At 53.0% G+C, this 21,213-nt stretch overlaps 1 protein-coding gene across 2 annotated transcripts in view; it reads left to right on the top strand.

Annotated features, from left to right (window-relative positions):
* The window catches only part of CABLES1 (Cdk5 and Abl enzyme substrate 1), a 96,650-nt gene that overhangs the window by 27,757 nt on the left and 47,680 nt on the right, over positions 1-21,213 (top strand). For both annotated transcript variants that reach the window (XM_075533157.1, XM_075533156.1), the window contains exons 2-3: positions 11,853-11,924; positions 19,422-19,514. In XM_075533157.1, the coding sequence (XP_075389272.1) occupies positions 11,853-11,924; positions 19,422-19,514 (165 nt within the window). The remainder of the gene's footprint in view (positions 1-11,852; positions 11,925-19,421; positions 19,515-21,213) is intronic.

Genomic DNA, 21,213 nt, shown 5'->3' with positions numbered 1-21,213 from the left:
CAGAGGACATTTGACTGCCTTCATTCAGCTTAGTGGCTTTCGCTCCATCCAGTCCAGACATCATTTCTCGGAGGAATGTCTCATTGTGTGCATGCCCGCTTGTGTTTGTCCATTCATCTGTCCATGGACAAATGTTCAAGTAGTCCCCCCTTTTGGCTATTGTGAATGGGGCTGTGGGGAGCATTCATGCACCTCTGTTGTCAAGTCTTCTAGAAGTGCTGGGCCATGTGCTAGTTCTGTTTTTATGGTTTTGAACCCCATATGCACCCTCTGTTCCTCATGACCCATCTTCTGCAGAACCAGAGCACAGCGCCGAGCAGGTCCTGCCGCCAAGCCTTGGTCACTGATTATTTGACCCGTTCTGGTAACTCTAGAACTGTTTGCTTGGTCTTCACACCAGGTCTCAAGTCAACCAGGATAGGGGCTGCTCATCTTTTTGGATTCTTTTTGTATCGCCTAGGACCGCAAAGATATGTGTGTGTTGGGGGCAGGTGGGGAGTGCTGGTGGTGGTCGGGGCTTGCTTAAAATCACACCGTAGAAAGAATCGGATCTAGAAACCTGCCCTCTCTGGCCCTTTGGCTACCTCTGTTGGCACCACTCCCTTCTCTCAGCATGACCCTCACTGCTCTTGCTGTCATTGGCTGCTGGGCAGCTGGCCTGTGACTCCTCGTGACCCTGTGCACAGTGGGACTGACTGCTGTGATCCCCATAGGGTTTTCATTCTCGGGAGGTAGGTTGCCCAGCCTTTCTTCCCAGGTACATCTAGAGTAGGGGGTGGAGCTGCCAACTTTTGGGTTAACAGCTGATCTGCCTGCATGTTGGTGGCACCTAGGTGTCACAATATCAGTTTCTCACACACACACACCCCCGCCGGGGCATATGGGTGCTTTTTGAAAAAAGAGGAGGAAATGCACACAGGAACCCCCACACTCACCCTTTGCATCGTTTTCAGAAGGCTTACAGAGCCCTTAGGAAAGGGCACACGCCTGGCTTAAGCTTCCTGCCGTAAAGAATGATGCCCATCCAGCCTTCGAAGGAAATTCCTGGCAACAGACTGCATTGATCCCAGGCTATGGCTTTCTGAACACATCAGTGCTTTAGGTCACCTGCCCTGGCCATCAAGAAGTGCTTCTGTGTCACCCTCACCGTGTGGTAGCTCCCCAAAGCCCAGGCAGAAAGAGCCCATTTGGACCTCAGGGATAGGCGTTTGCCAAAGAGCCTGTAAACTCTGAATCCACGTAACAATCTCTAGCCCAATAGTCATACAGTTTTAGGCTGAATGCTGCTCTCTGCGCTGAAAACCTTTCCTGAACAGCCTGGTAATTAGAACGGCAGTTGCTAATTATGTATATGGCGAGGCAGCTGTCTTAATATATCTTCAAAAGGCTCCAAATGAGCTGTTAAAAAATTTAACTACCTCTGCAGACATAGGCAGAACACCAGGAGGCTGTGCTGGCTTCCCTGGGGGTGGGGGAAGGGGCAGGGGACAGGGGACAAGGGACAGAAAGCGCCTGAGTTCTCCCCTCTGAAAAGGCTGCCTGCCAGCCTCTGGAAAAGAATCACAGACAAGCTTTCCTCCAGGCAGAGCCCAGCAAAGGGGTGTGCACCTGGAGGAGGCGGTCCGCCTCCCCAGTGGGACCCAGAGAGGGAGGGCAGGGAGTTGGGGGCTTGCCACTGGGTGTTTGGAGATACAAAGTGGCCGACTGCTTGATACACATTTACGTTGCAAGTTTAAGGCAGCGGTTCTGTGGCAGGATTCTCTCTTCTCTTCAGCGGATCCGGGTTTGAGTCCCAGCCACTGCCCCCCCCCCCAGTCGCACCCCACCCCCCACCAACTCCTGACACAACTTGGTCTTGCACAAGGTCTCCCAAGTGTCCCTCAGAGAAGTGGGATTCCGGCTGCCTGGAGGTGTTGGGATCTGTCCTCACCGTGGTCAGTGGCTGCTGCTCTCCTGAGCTATTAGGTGAGCGCCTCCTGAGTCCGGGTAATGTGCTTGCCCTGGTCACGCTGCACAGACTGGGCAGCAAGTAGAGAGCTCTTCCCTCCAGGTACTTGCAGACCCTTTGAAGATGGGTCTCTCTCTCTCTCTCTGGCTCCGCCCCCAAATTGTAAGGCCCCAAAGGCAGGGGTTTGCCTAGAATAATAAGGGCATAAAATGACGTCCAGTAAGTATGTCTAATTGTTTCTACTGTCGACAACAAGGGCAAAATAATAGAACATTTTTTATAAACTTTCAAAAGTAATAACAAAGGCAACCAGTCTACCAAGACGTAGGTGAAGAGTATAAAGCAGCTTCAGGATTTTCTTTGGTCCTAAGATTTGGTCCCTCATGGGACATTCCTGACCCCACAGGCTTACTGTGTTACTACCAATTCGTCACAGGCTCACCCGTTCATCTTTCAGTAGACACAGTGCGCACTGGAGGCCCAGGAGAAAGGCGGTATTTAGTAGGAGGCTGCCCTTCCAGGAAGGATGGTGGGCTCACTCGAGATAGTTGGTGGGGGAAATGGGATGGGCAAGGACAATCTGGAACCCATTTGGATTTCCATGAGCCGCTGTTGAGCCTGGGCCATGACTAATCTCAGAAACTCCTGTTAAGGAATAGAGATTTTGAAAACCCCCACCACCCCAAATTTGTGACAGCAGCGGTTCTCAACCCGTGGATCGCGAGCCCTTTGGGCATCGAACGACCCTTTCACAGGGGTCTCCAGCTTCATAACAGTAGCAAATGACAGTTATGAAGTAGCAAAGAAAGTAGTTTTATGGCTGGGGGGGTCACCACCACATGAGGAACTGTATTAAAGGGTCGCGGCGTTAGGAAGGTTGAGAACCACTGGATTAGAGAAAGGTCGGGCCGGAAGGCAGGAGGGACCCTCCTCAGGCCAGCGTTGCTGCTGGCCCAGGCCTCCTAAGGATGCCCCCAAACATCACAGAGGAAGGACGTTCATGGCCGACCTGCCTCCCTGCTGCCTCTGATGAACCCCCAGTGGACTTCGGGGGTTTCCCGGGTGTGCAGCCCCAGAGGGAGAGAGAGACTGGCTCTTCGCTGGCGGACTCTGGTCCTCTCTTGTCCCTCACCCTTGGACACTGAGCAGGTGCCATTTTGCTCTCTCATTTTTTGAAAAACAAAGTGCTCTGACTCAGACAATCTTCAGATTGAGGATGTCACTCTTCCAACAAGCAGCCTTGGCATCAGCCCCCCACTCCTAGTGACGGTTGGCAGAGGGTCCCCCCAAAGAGGAAGCCCCTCAACGAGATGGGCTGGCACAGTGGCTGTAGCCAGCGGCTGGCTCCAGCTTAACGGTGATTGCGGACCGGGCAGTGTTCCATTCTCTTGGGCACAGGGTCACTCCTGATGAGTTGGAACGACGTGTTGGCATCTAACGACTGTAGGAGATTTGCAGAGCCCATCCTCAGTTGTGCATGCAACAATTGTTGTTCCAACTCACTGGGTCCCAGTTTTTGTTTTCACGTGCCTGCTTATCCTCATCTCTCTGCTTCTTGGCATTGGAGCAGGGGGTCCTCTCCAGTCACGTGTGGGCCCCTCCCTCCAGGAGGAGGGTAGGCCAGCAATTCGAATAAGCAGTAGCACCGTGCACCTGGCCCGTTCTTCCTGTGATGCCCCAGGGCCGCCCTGGAGCCTGGTCAGGTGCTGTCCAGGTGTGCTGTGCTGTTCCAGTTGTTGACCCTTGACCCAGAAGGCATTTGAACTTGGTCACAGAGGGAACCGGTACTGGGTTGTTTTTTTTTTTTTTGGTAAGTTGTGGACCAGCCAGGGGAAAGGGTGTTATTGCAAGGTGAGCAAGGCTGTGGTGGGCAGGATGGGCTTGGGCTTCCCAGGATGAGTGCCTGGCTGGTGATCCAGCCCTGGTCACAACTCTGTGTGCTCCCAACAGCCTTTGTCGCACTGAAATGACCTCCTGACCTCACACCTTGGCTTTCTAGGATTTGGCAAGACTGGCGAGAACCCTTGAAATGCGAGTAGATCTCGCAGGCCCAGCACCTCTGTATTCTCTGCAAACATTTGGAAAACTGCCGCCTTGGCCCTGGGTGTAAAAATACAGAACCCGATCTTATTTGAACAAATCTTTTTCCAGCCCCCGGGGTAAAGGTTTTCATTTGATTTTTGCTGGAGACTTTAAAATGGGTGGATTGAAAATCAGCATCGGCACTGTGTCTGTTTTCTGACTGGAGTATCCTTTTTTTTGAGAAAGTGTGCTCTTCCGGAGTGCTGGCCTCCAGAGTCAGGCTCTGCAGGTGGCTCCGGGCACAGAGGCTGCAGCTGGCTGAGGAAGCTTTGTTTCTGCCATGGCTCCTTTGCTCTGGGGCACCCATGTGGGGTGGGGGGCTGACTTCCAGGAGGCCTGCCTGCTGTTCTTCACCCGCCCCCCTCACCGCCCACCCCACTGGCCTCAGCCCTGCTGGCCACGTGAGCCCAGCTGCTGCCAGATCCTTCTGCCGTTGCTAGGGAGCAAGAAAGGACCACCCTTCATGCCATCGGCCCCTCCGCTCCTGCACGAGGCTCTGGTGGTGGCATGTCATTATTGTCACTTCTCAGACTCACGGTGACCCCATGTGACAAAGTAGAACTGCCCCGTAGGAGTTTCTGTGTATTCTATTTTTTTAATCATTGTATTACCAATATGTTAACATTTTAATATTTTATCATTTTATTACCAATATTACAACGGTCCACAAATCAGTTCTATCAAGTGAACTTGTACACATGCTGCCATCATTATTTTCAACATATTATCTTTTTTATTAAGCCCTTTGATAACAGGTCCTCCTTATTCCCTCCCTCCTGCCCCCCCCCCTTTTTTTTCCCAAATTGGGAGTTAATACATACCGTATATACTCGTGTATAAGCCGAGTTTTTCAGCACATTTTCATGCAGTTTTTGTGATAAGATTCGGTGCCTCGGCTGATACTCGGGTCGGTTTATGCTCCAGTATATATGGTGTATCATCCCATAGTTCGATCCCATGAAGTAGTATTTGTGCAATCGCTCCCACGATCAGTTTCCAAACATTCTCTTCCTTCCTGGGCTCCTTGACAGTGCCTCCCTTGTACTGTGCCACCCCGATTGCTCCCCTCCCCCAGAAACCCTTACTCTACTTGTGTATAGGGATAGGTTCATCAATCCTGGGTTTCGTCTACTGAAAACCAGAACAGGTGTATTCTTGGGAACATGTTGCAGGTTTGCCCCGAGGAACCACTGGGTAGTTTCAAACGGCCGAGGTTTCCGGGAGCAGCTGAGCACTTGGCCCTCAAACGACCGGGGCTCCTGGAACAACACAGAAAGCCCCATGCAATTTATTCTTGTACCATTACATAGGGGGTTGCAGACGCAGAAGTATAAGTCAGGTATTGCCTCTTAAGTTAGGCAAAGTCAGCAGTTCAAAACCACCAGGCACTCCCCTGGAGAAAGGCAAGGTTTTCTTCTCCCATAAAGAGCTTTAGTCTGGGAAACCCACAGGGGCAGCTCTAGCCTGTCCTAGAGGGTCGCTATGAGTTGGCATCCAGTCGATGGCGGCGAGTTTACTGTGTGAGCCCATCGCGGTGACGCGTGGCTATCAAGACTGCCCATGAAGCGTGGGACCTGGTGACACTTTGCAAAGAAATGTTCTTGTAACCCAAATGACCCGTTCTAGACTGGTGGCCGCCACGCTTGGCTCGGGGTTTCTGATGTGGCACCAGGGAGGATGGCTGGCTCTGGAAAAGGAGGCTCAGACATGTAGGTCCCTTAGAGAGGGACAAATGAGTCTGTGAGTCGTGCAGTTAGTTGCACACTTGGCAACTCACCTAAAGGTCTGAGGTTTGAGTCTACCCAGAGGCCTCTTGGAGGAAAGGCCTGTTGCGTTGCTTCTGGGAAGTCAGCCACTGAGCACCCAGGGAGTGCAATTCTACTCACACTGGGTCACCAGGACCCAGAGTCCACGTGGCCCAGCCCCACGGTCACCACAGCCCTGAAGCACTGGCTCTACCTGGACAGGTCTGGGGGCTGAGCCGGCCCGCAGGACCACTGCCTTCTGGTAGTCCTTCAGCGCCCTCAGGAGGGTCTTGGGCCACCACTCGGTACCTGCAGCTTGGCTAGGTGAAGGCTGGTGGCCCCTGCAGACATCGGGAGCAGCCATTGGCGTGTAAGGTTGAGACCTTTGATCCCCCTTGGCCCCAGCTGGAATTGCAGGTGCTAAAGCCTGACCCCTCTGTACTGACTGCTTTCTTCATTTGTTTCCATAAGAACTTGTAGTGACAGTAGAACACACACACACGCACGCCAGTGGTGCCCTTTGGTTGGTGTCTCCCCGGCAGTCCGTGCACAGATGCCATGAGGATCGGCAGCTGTGAAATCCACCTTCTGCCCCGGACGGGAGGCGAAGCTTGCTTCCTCTCATCCCGTGTCCAGTCACAGACTGGGAAGGTGGGAATGGATGTTTAAACTCCACAAAGGCCCATTTTGAGCCATTATGCCTGGTGTGTATGATTGCCCCCGCCTCCTCCATCCCCACCCCCCAATTGACCTGCTGGATGAGGGTCTTGTGCCTCCCTCAGGTCGCTTGACGTGAGGGGCTCCAGAATGACCTCTGGACTTTGATGGAGCCGACTAGGCATTTCTGTATTGGACACTGACAGCCAGGCCCCTTCGAGTTGAGGCTGACTCCCCGTGACCCCTCGGCTGCAGTAGAACAGCTCTGGTGGGTTTCCAAGACTGGCCCTCATGGCACGGAGCAGACCCCTCCGCCTTTCTCCTCCAGAGCGGCTGCTGAGTCCGCACGGCTGGCCTTGCCATTAGCCGCCGGGCAGTTAACCACGAACCCCATTGCCCCCAGACCAATGTCCACTCAGAGACCACAAGCCCAGACAAAAAGTACTCCTGGGGACCCAGTCTGACAGGGGAGAGCTGCCCCTGTGGGTGGCCGAGACGAGAACTCTTTACAGGAGGAAAACCGTCCCTGTGCGTTTCTGAGATTGCAGCCATGGGTGAGAGAAGGAAACCCCGTCGTTTGCCCTCAGAGTGCCTGGTGGTTTCAAACTGCCGACCTTGCAGTCAGCAGCCCAACTCATAACCACTCACTCACCTCCAGGACTCCTGTGCCAAAGGAAAACAACAACAACAACAGCAACAAAATCCCCGTTGCCCTTGAATCCGTTTCAACTCCCAGTGGCCCCATGCACTTCAGAGCAGGACTGTATCTGCAGGGTTCTCAATAGCTGGGCCATTGGGAAGTAGATGGCCAGGCCTTTCCTCCAAGGCACCTCTGGGTAAATTCAAAACACCAGCCTTTCTTTCACAATGCGTTCCACCCAGAGACTCGTTATGTTCAGTAGAGAGCGTCCCCTAATGGGGTGCATAGACAAACATGGAGTGCAGGGGACATGATGTGTGGGGCCCGGCCATGATGAGGGGATTATGTGAGTCAGACTCGATTGAGTATGCAAAGCCTGACACACACCCCCCGGGGTAACTTGGGGTAACCACAGGCATGGCCCTCTCCCTAGCAGCTCACTCTCTAGCTTGGCTCCTTTTTGATCGGTCAGTGGGAGAAAGACCCAAGTCACCACACAAATGAGAAATCTGAGGGTGTCTTACACTCCATTAAGTTATTCTTTTGGTTGGTTGGTTGGGTTTTTTCTTCTCACCCCGTAGCACCTGTCTGCACAGATCTGCAGAAGTTGTGACCTCAGGCTTCCCATCTCCTACAATGGCAGGCCTGTGATAACTCTGGCCCCTGGCCTGGCCTGCCCTCCCCTCTTGGCTGGGGAGCCTCTGAGCCACACTATAAATCCCATGGCCTTTTGTGAATGTGTAGATGGTAGGACTTCTTGTTCACCAAGGTCCCTTATGTTTTTCTTGCAAGAAAATGGAACTAATTCTTCCCTCACGTGGGTCTGCATCTATGTAACATACGTACATACACACCAGCTGCTTGTGTATGCCGCTGGGACTTTCCCAGCTCAGTCTCCCAGATAAATAGTCCTTTTTCCTTTGGCTTGCTGAAGCGTTGAAGGATCCTTCAAGGGTGAGAGAGACAACTTATTATTTGAGGGGCAGCTGTGATTGTTATCATCCCTCCTTGACTCCTGTAGGGTGGTGAGGTGACTCATTGGAATGTCACATCCTCACCCCTCTTGACCCGCAAGGAGCCTTGGAGAGGATTGGCTCAGTGATGCTGAGCCTCCTGCCCGGTAGACACACCCCGGAGCTCAGACAAATCCCCTTGCCCAGCCCCGCCTGGAGCATTTGGTCAGAAGCCTGAAGGTGGGGCCCAGGCCTGAGCAGCTGTGCACATTCCCTGCAGATACCAGTGTGCAACGGGGTTGAGAACCCTGATCTGACCTCACTGGAAACCCAAAGAAACTGGCTGAGGTGAGAGCCCAGGTCCATGCCCCAAGCCAGCTCTTAGGCCCAGACCAGCTCCCTCTGCCTCCTGCAGCCTCGGCTGAGCTGCCTCCCAGGCAACTGCCACAGGGGGTTGACCATTCTCCCCATTTGGACCCCAGGATGACCCTGCACCAACTTCAGTGATCAGCAGGGACATCATTGAGCCCCAGAGACAGACTGGGGTGTCTCCCTGCCTCTTTTGTCATTTGGTCCACTCTGCTCAGACCTGCCATCCCACCCAGACACAAGCCCACCAGGCTAAGCAAGACACTGGGCATCTTGCAAGAGAACTGATGACCGCAGTTCCGTCTGCCTTCACTCTCCTGAGGTTCTCAGAGGACACTGACAGGCAGGAGCAGAACTTTAGCTGGAGGGCCCTTCCTGGGGGCCAGGCCAATGGCCTGCTTCCCACTACTCAGTTGCTGTGGATAGCAGCAGGTCACCACTCTCGCCCTGAGATAGGAGCAGTGATACGTTCATGCCTAAGGGACACTTCAGAAATCCTGGTTCTGGTCCTAACCCTCCCCGCTGTCACACGTGATGTCCTTCTCTTCAGCCTTCTGCTAGGTGGATTCATTATCGCTCTTCCACCGCTATCCAGCCTGGGTCCCAGATTCCTGCAGAGGCTCGAATGGTAGATGAATCATTAGCCCTTAGTGCTCAGCAGATGAATTGGCCCAAGTAGGCATAGCCAGGTAAAGTCACTGTCATGGATTATGACTGCCTGGCTCGGGCAGGTGAGCACTCGGCGGCTTTCCTTCTGAAAGGAGTCTGTGACTGTTACCCACACCCGAAAAGCACACCTGGTCGGTGTGGGCAGGGCCAGATGGCAATTGTCAGACAAGACGGGTGCCCGTCTGGGGACGAGCCACACACGCTTCCTTCTGATGATGTCAGCACAGGATCCTTTTTCTCTGTGAGTAGTGCCAATCTCTTTCACAAGGTCTGCCTGGGTAACAGGGTGGCATGCTGTTTCGGCCGCAAGCTAAGTAGTCTGCCAGTTGTTGAAATGTGCAGAGGCCTCTGCTGTTGCCTTTGCCCCTGAGAAGGAGTCTGCACGGTAGCAGACCTAATGGGGGAGCACAATGCGGGCTGGGAAGTGGCTTTAGCACAAGTTGGCCACCACCAGCCCCTCGGCCTTCTCGGTTGCAGACTCCCATACTTGGGAAGGATCGGACGAGGTGGCGGGAGGCAGAGATGCCCACGAACACACACGTAAAACAAGGCTGTGTCGAGGAGAGGGCAGGAAGGATGGCAGGCTGGCTGGCAGGCAGGCAGGCAGGCAGGCACCGCGTGCTCTCTTGTCTGCATGGTGCCCATGGTGGTTTCTTTAAGGTGAGAGCAGTGGCTCTTTTCCAGCTCTGGTTTCCCCTCTTTGAGAATCTCCTGCTCTGTTCTTTCAGGGACTCCCCCGACTCTATCCGGAGCGCTGGGCATTTGGATTTGGGCTTATTTATTTTTCCCCTTCAGGAATCTTGCCCCTAAGTGCCCATGCATGATTATCTGCACCTCCTGGGCTGCCTCCTGAGAAAAAGGGCCTTCTAACGTTCCGAGAGAGACGTATTCTAATTTGGCTGGATTCCATGACTTGGTTAGTTTCTCACGGGAATAGCAAGTTTCTGCTTTTTGGCAGGGGGATTTTCAAATTGTGTGTTTTTGTCAATAGAACTGTTTTTCTGGGGCGACCTGTTTTTCTCTGAATGTTGGAGACAGTTTGCTGGGTGGCTTCCCATTTCCACCCCGCATTCTCTGGGCCTTTTCAGTATTCCTCAAAGGGTGGGCCAAGCACAGAGACGCTGGAAGCCTGATTTCTACAGTCCCCTGATTACTGCCCAAGGGCTCCCCCCGAATCCACCTGGGCTCCCAAGCGCAGAATCAGGCCTGAGCCAACTTGATAGTCAGTCCTCACTATTCAGCGTCCATGCCTGTGGATTCACCTACTCGCTCAGGTCCGTGAGCATATGAAAAATTCGAGTCACTCGATGCGCACAGCCCCAGCTGAGGTCAAAGTAGGTGCCACCGTGCCTCTGTTTCAGAACTCTTACTGTAAACCGTGCCCTTGTGCTTACTGCTTAGTGCCACGGGAGAAAGACGGGGCTTTCTACTCCTGAGGTCGAGTTATACTCTCGGAAACTCACGTGGCGGTTTGGTTCTACCCTGTCCTGTGAGGCCACTATGAGTCGGCATCGACTTGATGGCCATGAATTAGGTTTTTTATTTTTAGTGCCGTACTTTCTGCGCTTTTGTGCCTTAAAAAAAAAAAACAAAACGAGAGGGTGGGGGGCTTTGCTGTTGAAAATGATCCCCGTGTAATGCCCCGTGTTGTCAGCGTCGGAAGCAGGCGAAAGCCAGGACCTGCCTCGGGGAGAAATGCATGTGTTAGATCAGCTGCCCACAGGCAGCGGTTAGGGGCTGTTGCCCGAGTCCCATGTGAACAAGCTCCCGGTGTAGACTGACTACGGTGGCTTTAGACAGAAGCACTCGCAGAGCAAGATCATGTAGTGATCAGTGTTTGAGAGACAAAGTGACCTGAAGGTTGGAGGAACCTAGCCCTGAATTTCCCTCAGACTGTGAGGGTGGGGAGTGGGGGGGCGTCTCTCTGCCAAGGGCCATTTGGATATCTATCCCCTCATTCAAGGGCCATACTGGACAAACATTGAATTACCCCCACCCTAATGAGAGCGCTAGGAGCAAGAGCCTTCTACTCCCATAAGGAATTGGCCTCTGCTCCCCACTGGGACAGTTCTCTCCTCTCCTCTGGGCTCCTGTGAGTGAGTCAGCAGTGACGGGATTGGCAGGGAGTTTGGTTGGAACACGATGGCTGGACCTGCCTCTTTGGTACGGTGTGCCCTGTTAGCTGGTGCGGGTGATTTCCTGTGTCACATACCCCCTCGGGCGGCACGCTCCCCACCCCAGCCTTCAGTGCTTCCTCTCGGTGTGCACGATGGCTTTACACTGAGAGTGAAAGTCACTCTATTCCCAGTAGGCCAGGCTCTCAGTCAGTGTTGACTGAGCAGCACTGCTGGGCGTCAGATGGGCTGGGCTGTGTCTGACGGCTACAACAGCCTGGGCTTGGCAGGCGCTTTGGACGATGCCTACACCGCCCAGGTTAACACCGCCAGCATGGAACTTACAGGGTGTGAGACACTCTCAGTCTTCCTCTGTCGTCATAGGTGTTACTTTTTTGCTGGCCCTCGCTCTTGCATGAAACTCTTAGGTGGTTGGGGGGGGGGGGGCGGGGGGAGGTGCTGGGTGAGATTTGAGCATGAGAAGTGTCAGTAATTCCCTCATCACCTCAAAAAGGCGAAAACTGTACCAGACAGAAGGGGCTGTGTTGTCCTTGGGCTGCCCGTTGGTTTAAATGGACTTCACTTTTCAAAGCCGCTTTGAATTTTCAGAAACGAGCGATAAGTTGTAAATGCACCTTCAACTCATCGTGATCTGTTTTTGCCCTTTCTCTGCAGACGTCGCCTCATCTCCCAGAGGTCGTCCTTGGAGACGCTGGAAGATATTGAAGAGAACGCCCCTCTACGGAGGTAAGGGTCCCCTGTTGCATTTACAAGTGTGCAAGTGGCGTGCCATACAGGGTGGTGGCAACAGTGAATAAGAAAGAAGTTCTTGACGTACAGGATTAAGCTGCTCCCAGGGGACGGTGGCTCGTACGCCTAGTTTGGAACCCCAGCTCTGAGGACCTTTAGGAATGGAAACCTAGTCACTCTGTATTATTAATTGCTCTTGTTTGCTACCATTGAGTCAGACCTTGATGGATGCCCACTCCGTGTCTAGTCACGGGGGCAGTTCAACCCACCCTACGGGGTCGCTGTGTGTCGGCATCAACTTGAGGGCAGCAAGGGAGGGAGGGCAGCGAGGGAGAGTCGCCCCCCCCCACACCCCCTCCCCTCCCCACCTGGTTTTCTTTTTGTATTGCCCTGTTTGAAAGCTACCAGCTCAGGGCAGAAGAGCCCCTTGTGTTCTCAGCTCTCTCCCCAGAAACGGTCTTGTCATTGGATTTCCCTGTTGGCGGCAGGGACACCAGGACTTAGGAGCTGGCCACGAAGACTCTCAGAGCTCACTGCTGAGCCGGTGTGCCAGGGCCTTCGAGTTGGTTGTGTCTGTGCAGGCTCCTAGCCGGTTCCCTCTCAGGTTAGGGACCTGCTGGCAGGGCAGCTTTCTGGTGACATAATTGCTGAACTGGTCGCTGGCTCCACCTGGCAGATGTTCCCCCTCCGCCCTGGGGCTTTCCACACCCTGACCCTCATTTGCACCACCAGCCGCCCAGGCCCTTCCTCCAGTGGAGGAAAACACAGACACCTATGCGATCTCGAATCCTCACCTGGGGTGGGGTGGGGGCTCCTTCCTGCTGCAGAAGGGGCTGAGGGCGGTGACTCTCCTGGTGTGGGGGCAAGCAGCTGGGAGTAGGGCCCTCTAAGCCCTCTGGGCCCAGCGCTGAGGCTGCCCGTGAGGACGCAGGCTGGGCTCCTTCATTGAGTCTGGGCGGTGCCGACGTGGAAGGTGGAGTCTGGGGAGAGAGGTTGCGCTTTGGCTGGAGCTCAGTCCTAGGTCAGATAGGTGTTGCCCACAGGCTGCACCAGGGGAATGGAGAGCTGAAGCAACTGTCCTAGTCCTAGGAACCAGTCCTTTGGGCAGCCTGACTGGGGGCATGGGCGGGGCGGGACACATAGATTTCATCACGGACACTATTCCAGAGAGAAGGACCATCCCAGACAGCCACATGTCCGCCGTTGACGACATCCACACGTGTATTTTGAGAACATATGCATTCAGTGTTCTGGGTCCCATCTTCTGTGCAGGAGACCCAGCGTCAGCTTCCACCTGCCTACCCAGGGAGGCCTGCATCTGAGTTGTAGCAGAACTTGCAGCCTAAGGAAGGCCTGGCAATCCGCTTCCTAAACTTGGCCAGTGAGACCACAATGGGCCAGGGGAGAGGGAACACAGGTGTTAACATCGTGAGGGAGAGGGTGCTGTCCAATGAGAGAGAGGCGGGGCCAGGCAAGCTAGTAGGAGGTTTGAAATTATAGAGTAAAAAAAAATGATCTGATATATAAACCATAAATTTAAAAGTTTTTTAAAAAACACCCTATGAATCATAATCTTCCAAGTCACTACCAGTCATGAGGACTGAGTTCCTGGGGTTGTTAAGAGTCTGGGCTGACTCAATGGGCAGATAGCCACAGCAACATACATCCCCTGGGACCACTTAGTGGGGGAGGGGGGGCAGCCAGCATGAATGTGCTGGTGAGCATGGCTTGGGTCTTGACCCAAACTCACTGGCATCGAGTCAATTCTGACTCACAGTGACCAAGAGCCCTTGTGGCTTAAAGGGCTACATCTGGGACTACTAATCAGAAGGTCACTAGCTCGAAACCACCAGCCTCTCCTCAGAAGAAAGAGGAGGCTTTCTACTCCTGTGAAGAGTTACAATCTTGAAAACCTACAGGTGCAGTTCTATCCTGTCCTACAGGGTCGCTATGGCAGTGGGTTGGGTACAAGTGTTGTGTTTGTCACTGCTCAATGCTGGGAGCAGACTTTCTCCCTGCTCTGCCAGTCAGTTGGCAGGAGTACACAAACAATTGCATTAAAAGTCAAAATAGGGACTTGGTTTGGATACAGAGTAACCAGTTCAGGTGTAAGCGGAATGTTCTCTGCCGGCAGCATGTGGCTTTGGTATTAGAGCAGGTAAGGTCATGTTCTGACTAATTTTCTCCCTCATCCCTGCCACAAACAAGAAAGTCAATAAATAAAACTCAAAAGCCCCTGGTGTGTCAAGAGGCTGCTAGAAGCCAGTCATGTGAGCAGTAAGTGAGCAGAAGAGAAGCAGGTGAGCAGGGTACAGGCCAGGAAGTGCTATTCCCACCTCAGGGAATCCACGACAGGCCTTTTGCATGCAGAAAGCAGATACTCCTGAAGGAGTGGCCCAAGCTGTTTTCCTGATGAGTGAGGGCCCTGTGATCCCTGCAGCCCAGACTGGTCTCTGCCTCTCCATGTCTAAACTCTGACAATCCGAGTGAATGGAATATAAAATTCTCAGCTCTCCTAATGATGAATTCATCCAAATCATACGTACAACCTAAAAACACCCAGCAGCCTACAAAGCACAATCAAAGTAATGGCTACCAAGAGATTAAGTGGTCCAGGCAAAGCAAAAGCAGGTTGGTCCAAGAGCCAAGGGCATGGTGGTGTCTTGATATGTTCAAGGCACTGTGCTTGCTGACATTCTGGAGAGACAGAGTGATAGCATCTGCTTTTAGGTGAGCATTTTTAAGGCCGGCAGAGCTTTAGCAGGTAGACACCTGGACAAGCTTCACCGACAGTCCTTCATAGCAATGCGCCTCCTCACTCCTCACCAAGCCAGGGACAGCTGGTCAGATTTCTATGGGAAATCATTAGGCATCCTTATTTACAGTCCTGCTTTGGCTCCTTTGAACTCTTTTTAAGAAGCCCTGGTGGTGTAGCGGTTATGGTTTGGGCTTCTAACCACAAGATCAGCATTTCAAAGCTACCAGCCAGCTCCGAGGGAGAAAGATGAATGAGGCTTTCTACTCTCATAAAGAGTTAGTCTCAAAAACTCACAGGGACAGTCCTAGCCTGTCCTGTCAAGCCAAATGAGTCAGCTTCAACTCAGTGGCAGTGAGTGAGATTTCTTTTTGTTTCTAAATCTTTAAAAAACAAACAAGCTTTCGGCCACCCATTTCTCTTGGATTCCTAATGTGAGAGAGATTGCATTGGCGTGCATAAATTCCCAGGACTCTCTTTAGACATGGACTAGATGGCTGCTATCATTTCTTATGCAAGCATCTTAGCCTTGATTGAGTTTAGATTAGATATAGATACAGATATTCAGCTTTCATTCCATTTTCCATAACCTCTTTGAAGTCTCCCTCATGTTTATTTAAAAACGTACTTGTTCCTGGGAAATGAAATGAGCGTGATATGGGGGAAGGATATTAGTTTGGGAATTCTTGCCCTACCTCTTCTACTCACCAGTTTGGGGGCCTTGGAATGTTAGCCTCTCCACGTCCTTGGTTCTCTGTCTGTAAAATGGGAAAGCCTGAATTGCTCTCTGGAGCCCTTTCCAGCTCTGTGATGGTGCCAAATGGATGGTCCAATAATGACATTGACGTGTTTTGGGAAGTGTGGGAGTGGAAGGCTATTAGCCAGACTTGCTTTTAAACTTAGCACTTTGAACCAGTGTCTCCAAGGCAGCTATTAAAAACCTTTTGCATAATTAAGTATGCCCTGTAATCTGTGCTGAAGCCACTCCGAGGCAGTGGGTTTGGTTGGGTAATCAGCGCTAACAAGGAAAAGCTAATCTTTCATTAAATTAGTTTTTAATTTGATTCCATCCTAATTTAATTTTGCATCACTTAGCATGTATGTTTGCAAATGCATATTTACACATCGCTGCAGGAGGCTTTGAAATTAATTTGTTCTTTGCTTACCCTGCCACCACCTGAGCACTCAGTATCCCAGTTTCCTTGGCGATTGTTGCTAACATCACAATGTTCTTAAAGCAGTTCTTAGATTCCCCGGGGGTTTTATTTCAATGCTGGGGAGAAAAACACACAAAACCGCCAACAGCTTACTGACTGAAGGGGCAGGGTGTGCACTTACGAAACCGAGGATCCATATGAAAATAAAGGACCCTTGTTAGAGTCCTTTTGGAGGGCGGGCGTTACTCTTGCCCGTCGTGGTTAGCTGGTCGGTGGGTTTTCCCTGCATCCAGCCTGCTTACACTGAGGGGTTTTGCACTTGCCCGGATCTAAGGGGTTAGGACATCGCAGTGTCCACTAAACCTGTGGCTGGTCCAAGTGCGGCAGAGGTGGTCCCCGTTGCCATCGGCGCTGAGTGTGGTCCCCTGTCTGGGTGGATCACAGCTGGCGCTGCAGCTGGTAAAGTGATTACTGCATCCGACTGGACTCCTCCCCCACCAGCACGGACACCTGTGGCCCTCTAGCCCCTTCCAGGCCCAGCAGGAAGCAGAGGCACTCTGGGCTTTTATGGAAGTCACAGGAGGCGGCGAGTGTCTGAAGGTTGTCTCTTCCCCTTTCTGGGGGCAGGTGCCAGAGTTTGCCAAGGCAGCCGTGTTCTGTGGGTCCCTGACCTGCTGGCAGCCTAGGTCTTGGCCCGCTCCGCTCAGGTGGGCTGCCCCGCCCGGAAGTTCTGCTATTTGGGAGGTCATGAGGATGAAGGTCAGAGGCTGCTCCTGAACACTTATTCATTCATGTCTAGAAAGCACACAGGTAGCTTTTTACACTCCCAGAGAGGTTTTGTGTGTTAACTAGAAACTTCAGCTGTGTGTGTGTGTGTGTGTGTGTGTGTGTGTGTGTGTGTGTGTGTGAGGGAGAGAGAGAGAGAGAGAGAGAGAGAGAGAGAGAGAGAGAGAGAGAGAGAGAGAGAGAGAGAGAGAGAATGTAACCATAGGTATCCCACAGACACAGAGCAGAGGCAGGACAGAAGAGAAGCCTGGGCCTACGTTCCGACCGTGGCTCCGAGAACCCGGAACCCTGAGCAGACAGCCTGGGTTTGGAAGTCTGGTGTGGAGAGCAGAATTGCTGGGCACTGACCCCCTCTTCCACCCCAAACTGAGATCTCCAAGAAGCATTTACTAAGTGTCCTTTCCAGGTTGTTTTGTTTTTAAAGGACCGTCATAAAAATCAAGTTTTGGGCCCATAATAAGGGCTGTTACCAGCAGAGCCCAGTCCCGGGAGGGACCTCCCGTCTGGTGCAGGAGGCGGTGAAGAAGCAGAGCGTATTCTCTGGGATGGACTGACGCAGTGGCTGCTGCAGTGGGCTTACGCGTCGCAAGAGGGTTTTGTTCTGTTGTGCACAGGGTCTCCGCTAGTCCGAACCCCTGGACAGCACCGAACAGCCGCCGCAGCCGCAAGGGCTGCTGCTCCCTGGTGGCACCAAGGTCAAGCGCTCTCGTGCCAACCAGAATGTTTCTGGCTCCAGTCCCCCAGCCACATCCTGGAAGAAAGAGGTGACAACAGCCTTTTCTAAAGCTCCCAAAAGGCCAGTTGTGTTGACTGGATTCTCCCTCAGTGACCGGATGGGACAGCAGAGCACAACTGCCTAGGGTTTGAGGGAGCAGACTGCCTCCTCTTTCTCTCGGGGGAGGACTGGTGGGGTTCTTGGCACCGGCCTTTCGGTTAGCAGCCCCGCCCCGGGCACGTCCCAGGCACCGCAAAGCAGAGATGGGCCTGGGCAGAGAACCACCACTTGCGAAGGCTGATGCCTGGAAGAAATGGCCTACCTTCTCTGGGCCCCAGGGCATTCTCGCCTATACACAGAGGAATGATAGCGTGTACCCCACAGGGTTCTTATAAGGGCCCCATAATGCAGATACAAAATGCCAGGCACTTCGCAGAGACAGGGCCGCTCGCTCCTTCCCACTCTGCTCACCTCGAAAACCAAGAGACCGTAGTTTTGAAGCATCGCTTGTAAGCGCACTGTTGGGGTTCGCCTTCCTGCTTCATGGTCCGCCCTGGCAGGGACTTTCCTGACTGTAAAGGGGAACGAGGTGTCTCCCAGGGGAAGGGCAGCTTGCAGTGTCCCCGGTGCTTGCTGGCCCTGAAGAGAAGTCAGGCTGTTGTGTGGGAACAGGAAGAGCGGGCCTAAGAAGGGCTGCCCTGCCGCCACCCCCCCCCCCCAAAGCAACACTGGTTTCGTAGCCGCCGGACCCAGCAGGCACAAGGTGGTACACACGGAGCAGGACAGGGCCTCCTCGGCCCCTTCCCCGGCCCTGCCTCTCGGCCTCTGTGTGCTTTATGAAGCTCACAGGCAGCACCTGGGGGATGTCCAGGCCCGGCCGCCCTCAGGGGCAAATCAAGCCTCCGAGTTGTAGTGCGTGCTCTCCAGGCCTGTTCCCAGGGTGCCCCTCTTCTCCCCCCCCCCACCCCCACCATCCCCATGTCTCCTTGTGGAGCCTCCTCGTTCCCACTTTAGCTGAACCCTGTATGTCCAGAATGGACCCTGTACGTCCAGAACAGCCCAGACCTCGCCATTAGCCTTGGGGGACAGGCATTAGCCTGAGGGACAAGGCATTGCTTGCTCTTTGTCAGCTCAGAGGCACCATGACGGAGGGCAGGAGCTGACTGTGCCCTGTGGTCACAAAGGCGTAACTAAATATAAGTCTACATATCTATTAGGTAGCAAGAACTCAAGCAAGAAAAGACAGAGTTCTCTGCCTTGAGAAAAGACCAAACTTTAGCTTTCACTTTAGAGTATTTTGCATCTTTCTTTCGTTAAAAAGAAAAATGTTTTCTAACTTCGAGTTTGCCAGGTAACTTTGAAAGCCATGAGCACAACTCGGATCTTTCTGGTCTGTGGTCTGATCTCTCAAAACTGGGGGAGTAAGGAAATGTATATTCTTGGTGGACGGGGAGGATATTTTGGATAGTGGTCACTTATTTCAACAAATATTTATCTTAAATGTATCTTTTTTTTTTTACTAAAAGCAACTGGCCAAGTCTCTGATTCTCATTCACATTAAAACTGACTCTCCGGACATGCGCTGAGGGCTGAGGCAGCTGTCCAGGTAACTCAGGCCAAAATCCTGCTACTGAAGAAAAACGATTCAGGGTTGTTTTTAAACTGAATTTTTCCAGTGGTTTTATTTTTTTCCCTCCTCCCCCGTCCTAAATTCTTGAAATCTAGTTTTCCAGTTCCATTTGCTTTTGTTGATCCCGGATGAGTCTGGTGAAGATGGCTGTAGAGGAAAATGTCGTTTGGGATGCTGGCAGGTTGCATGGTTGTAACTAAGGACAGTCCTTTTCATTAGCCGGCCTCTGGAGGCCCTTATAAAATCTCAGTGTTGTTAAGGAAGCTGTCTGTCATCGGGCTTTTTGCAAGTTCGCTGCTCCCCGCCGTATTGTCTTACGATTCCTGCTGACTCCTGGCCGCCTTGGGGTGACTCAGACCCTTTTCTGGTCTTTCCTTCCTGCCTTTGTGCAGAAAGATGTCTCAGCTGTCCAGGCCACTGACTGTGTCCTTAAAACGGCCCTGTTTTTCAGATGTCGAACGCTCTCAGGTTCACCCAGACCAAAGAACTTTAAGAAGATTCATTTCATCAAGAACATGCGGCAACACGACACCAGGAACGGCAGGTACTACACAAACAGCCGGGCCCTGCCAGGTTTCCCGCTGGGGGAGCGTGTGGACTCGGGCCGGGGAGGGGAGGGGGAGGCAAGGGGTGGTGGCGGGTCTGGAGGCTGGAGCCAGGAGGGTGAGTGCTGTTTGACTTGCCAGGTCTCAGCAACACTACACCCGGCACTTTGCCGTGTCATCAATGACTTTGTCGTTGTTGTTGGTATGCGTAGTGACACACGTCCACAGACCCAACAGCTCTCCATGTGTCATTCAGTGCACTGATGCCCGTGTGCGAGCTGGACGGTCACGCACACCCTTCACTTTCAGAGAAGTCCTTTACCCTGAGCAGCAGTGCGCTGCCTCCTAAGCTTTCTGCTTCGGCCCACATTATAAAAGAAAGCCACGTTGTTTTATTTTGGTTAACACGGGATTTCCCCAAATGGTGAGAACAAGGAGTCCTTTTCTGTTTCCCCCTCCAAAGAAGGCTTCTTAACATCCTACCTAAAACACCTACTAGACTTCATGTTGCTGTTCGTTTAGACTCAAGTGCAGCAGGCTGCTCAGAGGCTGACCAGGCAGCAGCAGGCCAGGCCTCCATCGCTAGGTGCCATGGAATCGCTCGTCCCCATGGAGCGGAGCTGCCCCTGTGAACAGGAGCCCCCACTGCCCGCCCGCCCACCTCCCCCAGGACCATCGAGAGAAGGCCGTGGAAAGCGCTGCTTTCTGATGGCCACTCAGGCCTTGGTGAGGCTTTTCAATCCACCACCCGCTGAATTTTCCACACTCAAGTATATTCGTATAGGAAACGTTGCCCAGGAAAACAGGGTTTTGTGTTTTGTTTTGTTCTCTCTCACTCGATTGGTGGTGGTTTAATTTTTTTTCCGCCGGGGCCACGTGAAGTGCTTAGCCACTCTGGTGGCAGGGTGGTTAAACACTTGGCTGCTCGCTGGAAAGTGGGCCGTTCAAGTCCACCAGCTGCTCTGTGAGAGAGCCATGTGACCGCGTCTGCATCTGGAAAGATTTGCAGCCTTGGAAGCCGTGTGGGGCAGGCCTTCTCTGTCCTGTAGGGTTGGGATGAAGCAGCATCGGCTCAACAACAAGGAGTCGGTTGGGTCAGATTCTGCAGGAATCATTATTCCGCCAGGCCTGCGGGTGCACCTGGTCTGGTGCTGGCTTTGCTGACTCCGGACGCTAGAGTCACAGCTTTGCCACCCCAGCCTTCCTGTCCACTGATTCCACCCCCGGGCCACCAGACACCAGACCCACAAGCTTCTCCCGAACTTTAGTTGCTCTTGGGGAAGGCTATGAAATGTGGAGATTTACATTGTAGTTACAGTAACTCTTCCGGCAGCAGAGAGATCCGAACCACCGCTGCCCACGCTATTAGTATGACTGGCAGAGTCCCCTCATCTCCATAGGGCGGCAGGGGGGACAAAACCCCAGACACTCAGGGTTACCGCTGTGCTCCCCAACTCTGTTGCTCTATAAGCCATCCCAGACAGCCCTCTGCACTGGCCTGGGATCCGGGTTGTGCTTTCACGTGAGCCAGCGAGTCAGACAGTGCCGTGCAGTGGAGGGCTACCACAAGGGCCGCTTCGTTTGACCTGATGGAGAGAAGGCCATCTGGTCCCCACTAATACGCTCGGATCCATGTGAAAGGGAAATGGTCCGTCAGTCTTTCAGCGAGGCTCACGGAATGGCTAGGACCACAGTGAA

This window comes from Tenrec ecaudatus, chromosome 15 (genome assembly GCF_050624435.1).
Source record: "Tenrec ecaudatus isolate mTenEca1 chromosome 15, mTenEca1.hap1, whole genome shotgun sequence".
NCBI lineage: Eukaryota > Metazoa > Chordata > Mammalia > Afrosoricida > Tenrecidae > Tenrec > Tenrec ecaudatus.
This window is presented reverse-complemented; position numbering and strand designations above follow the sequence as displayed.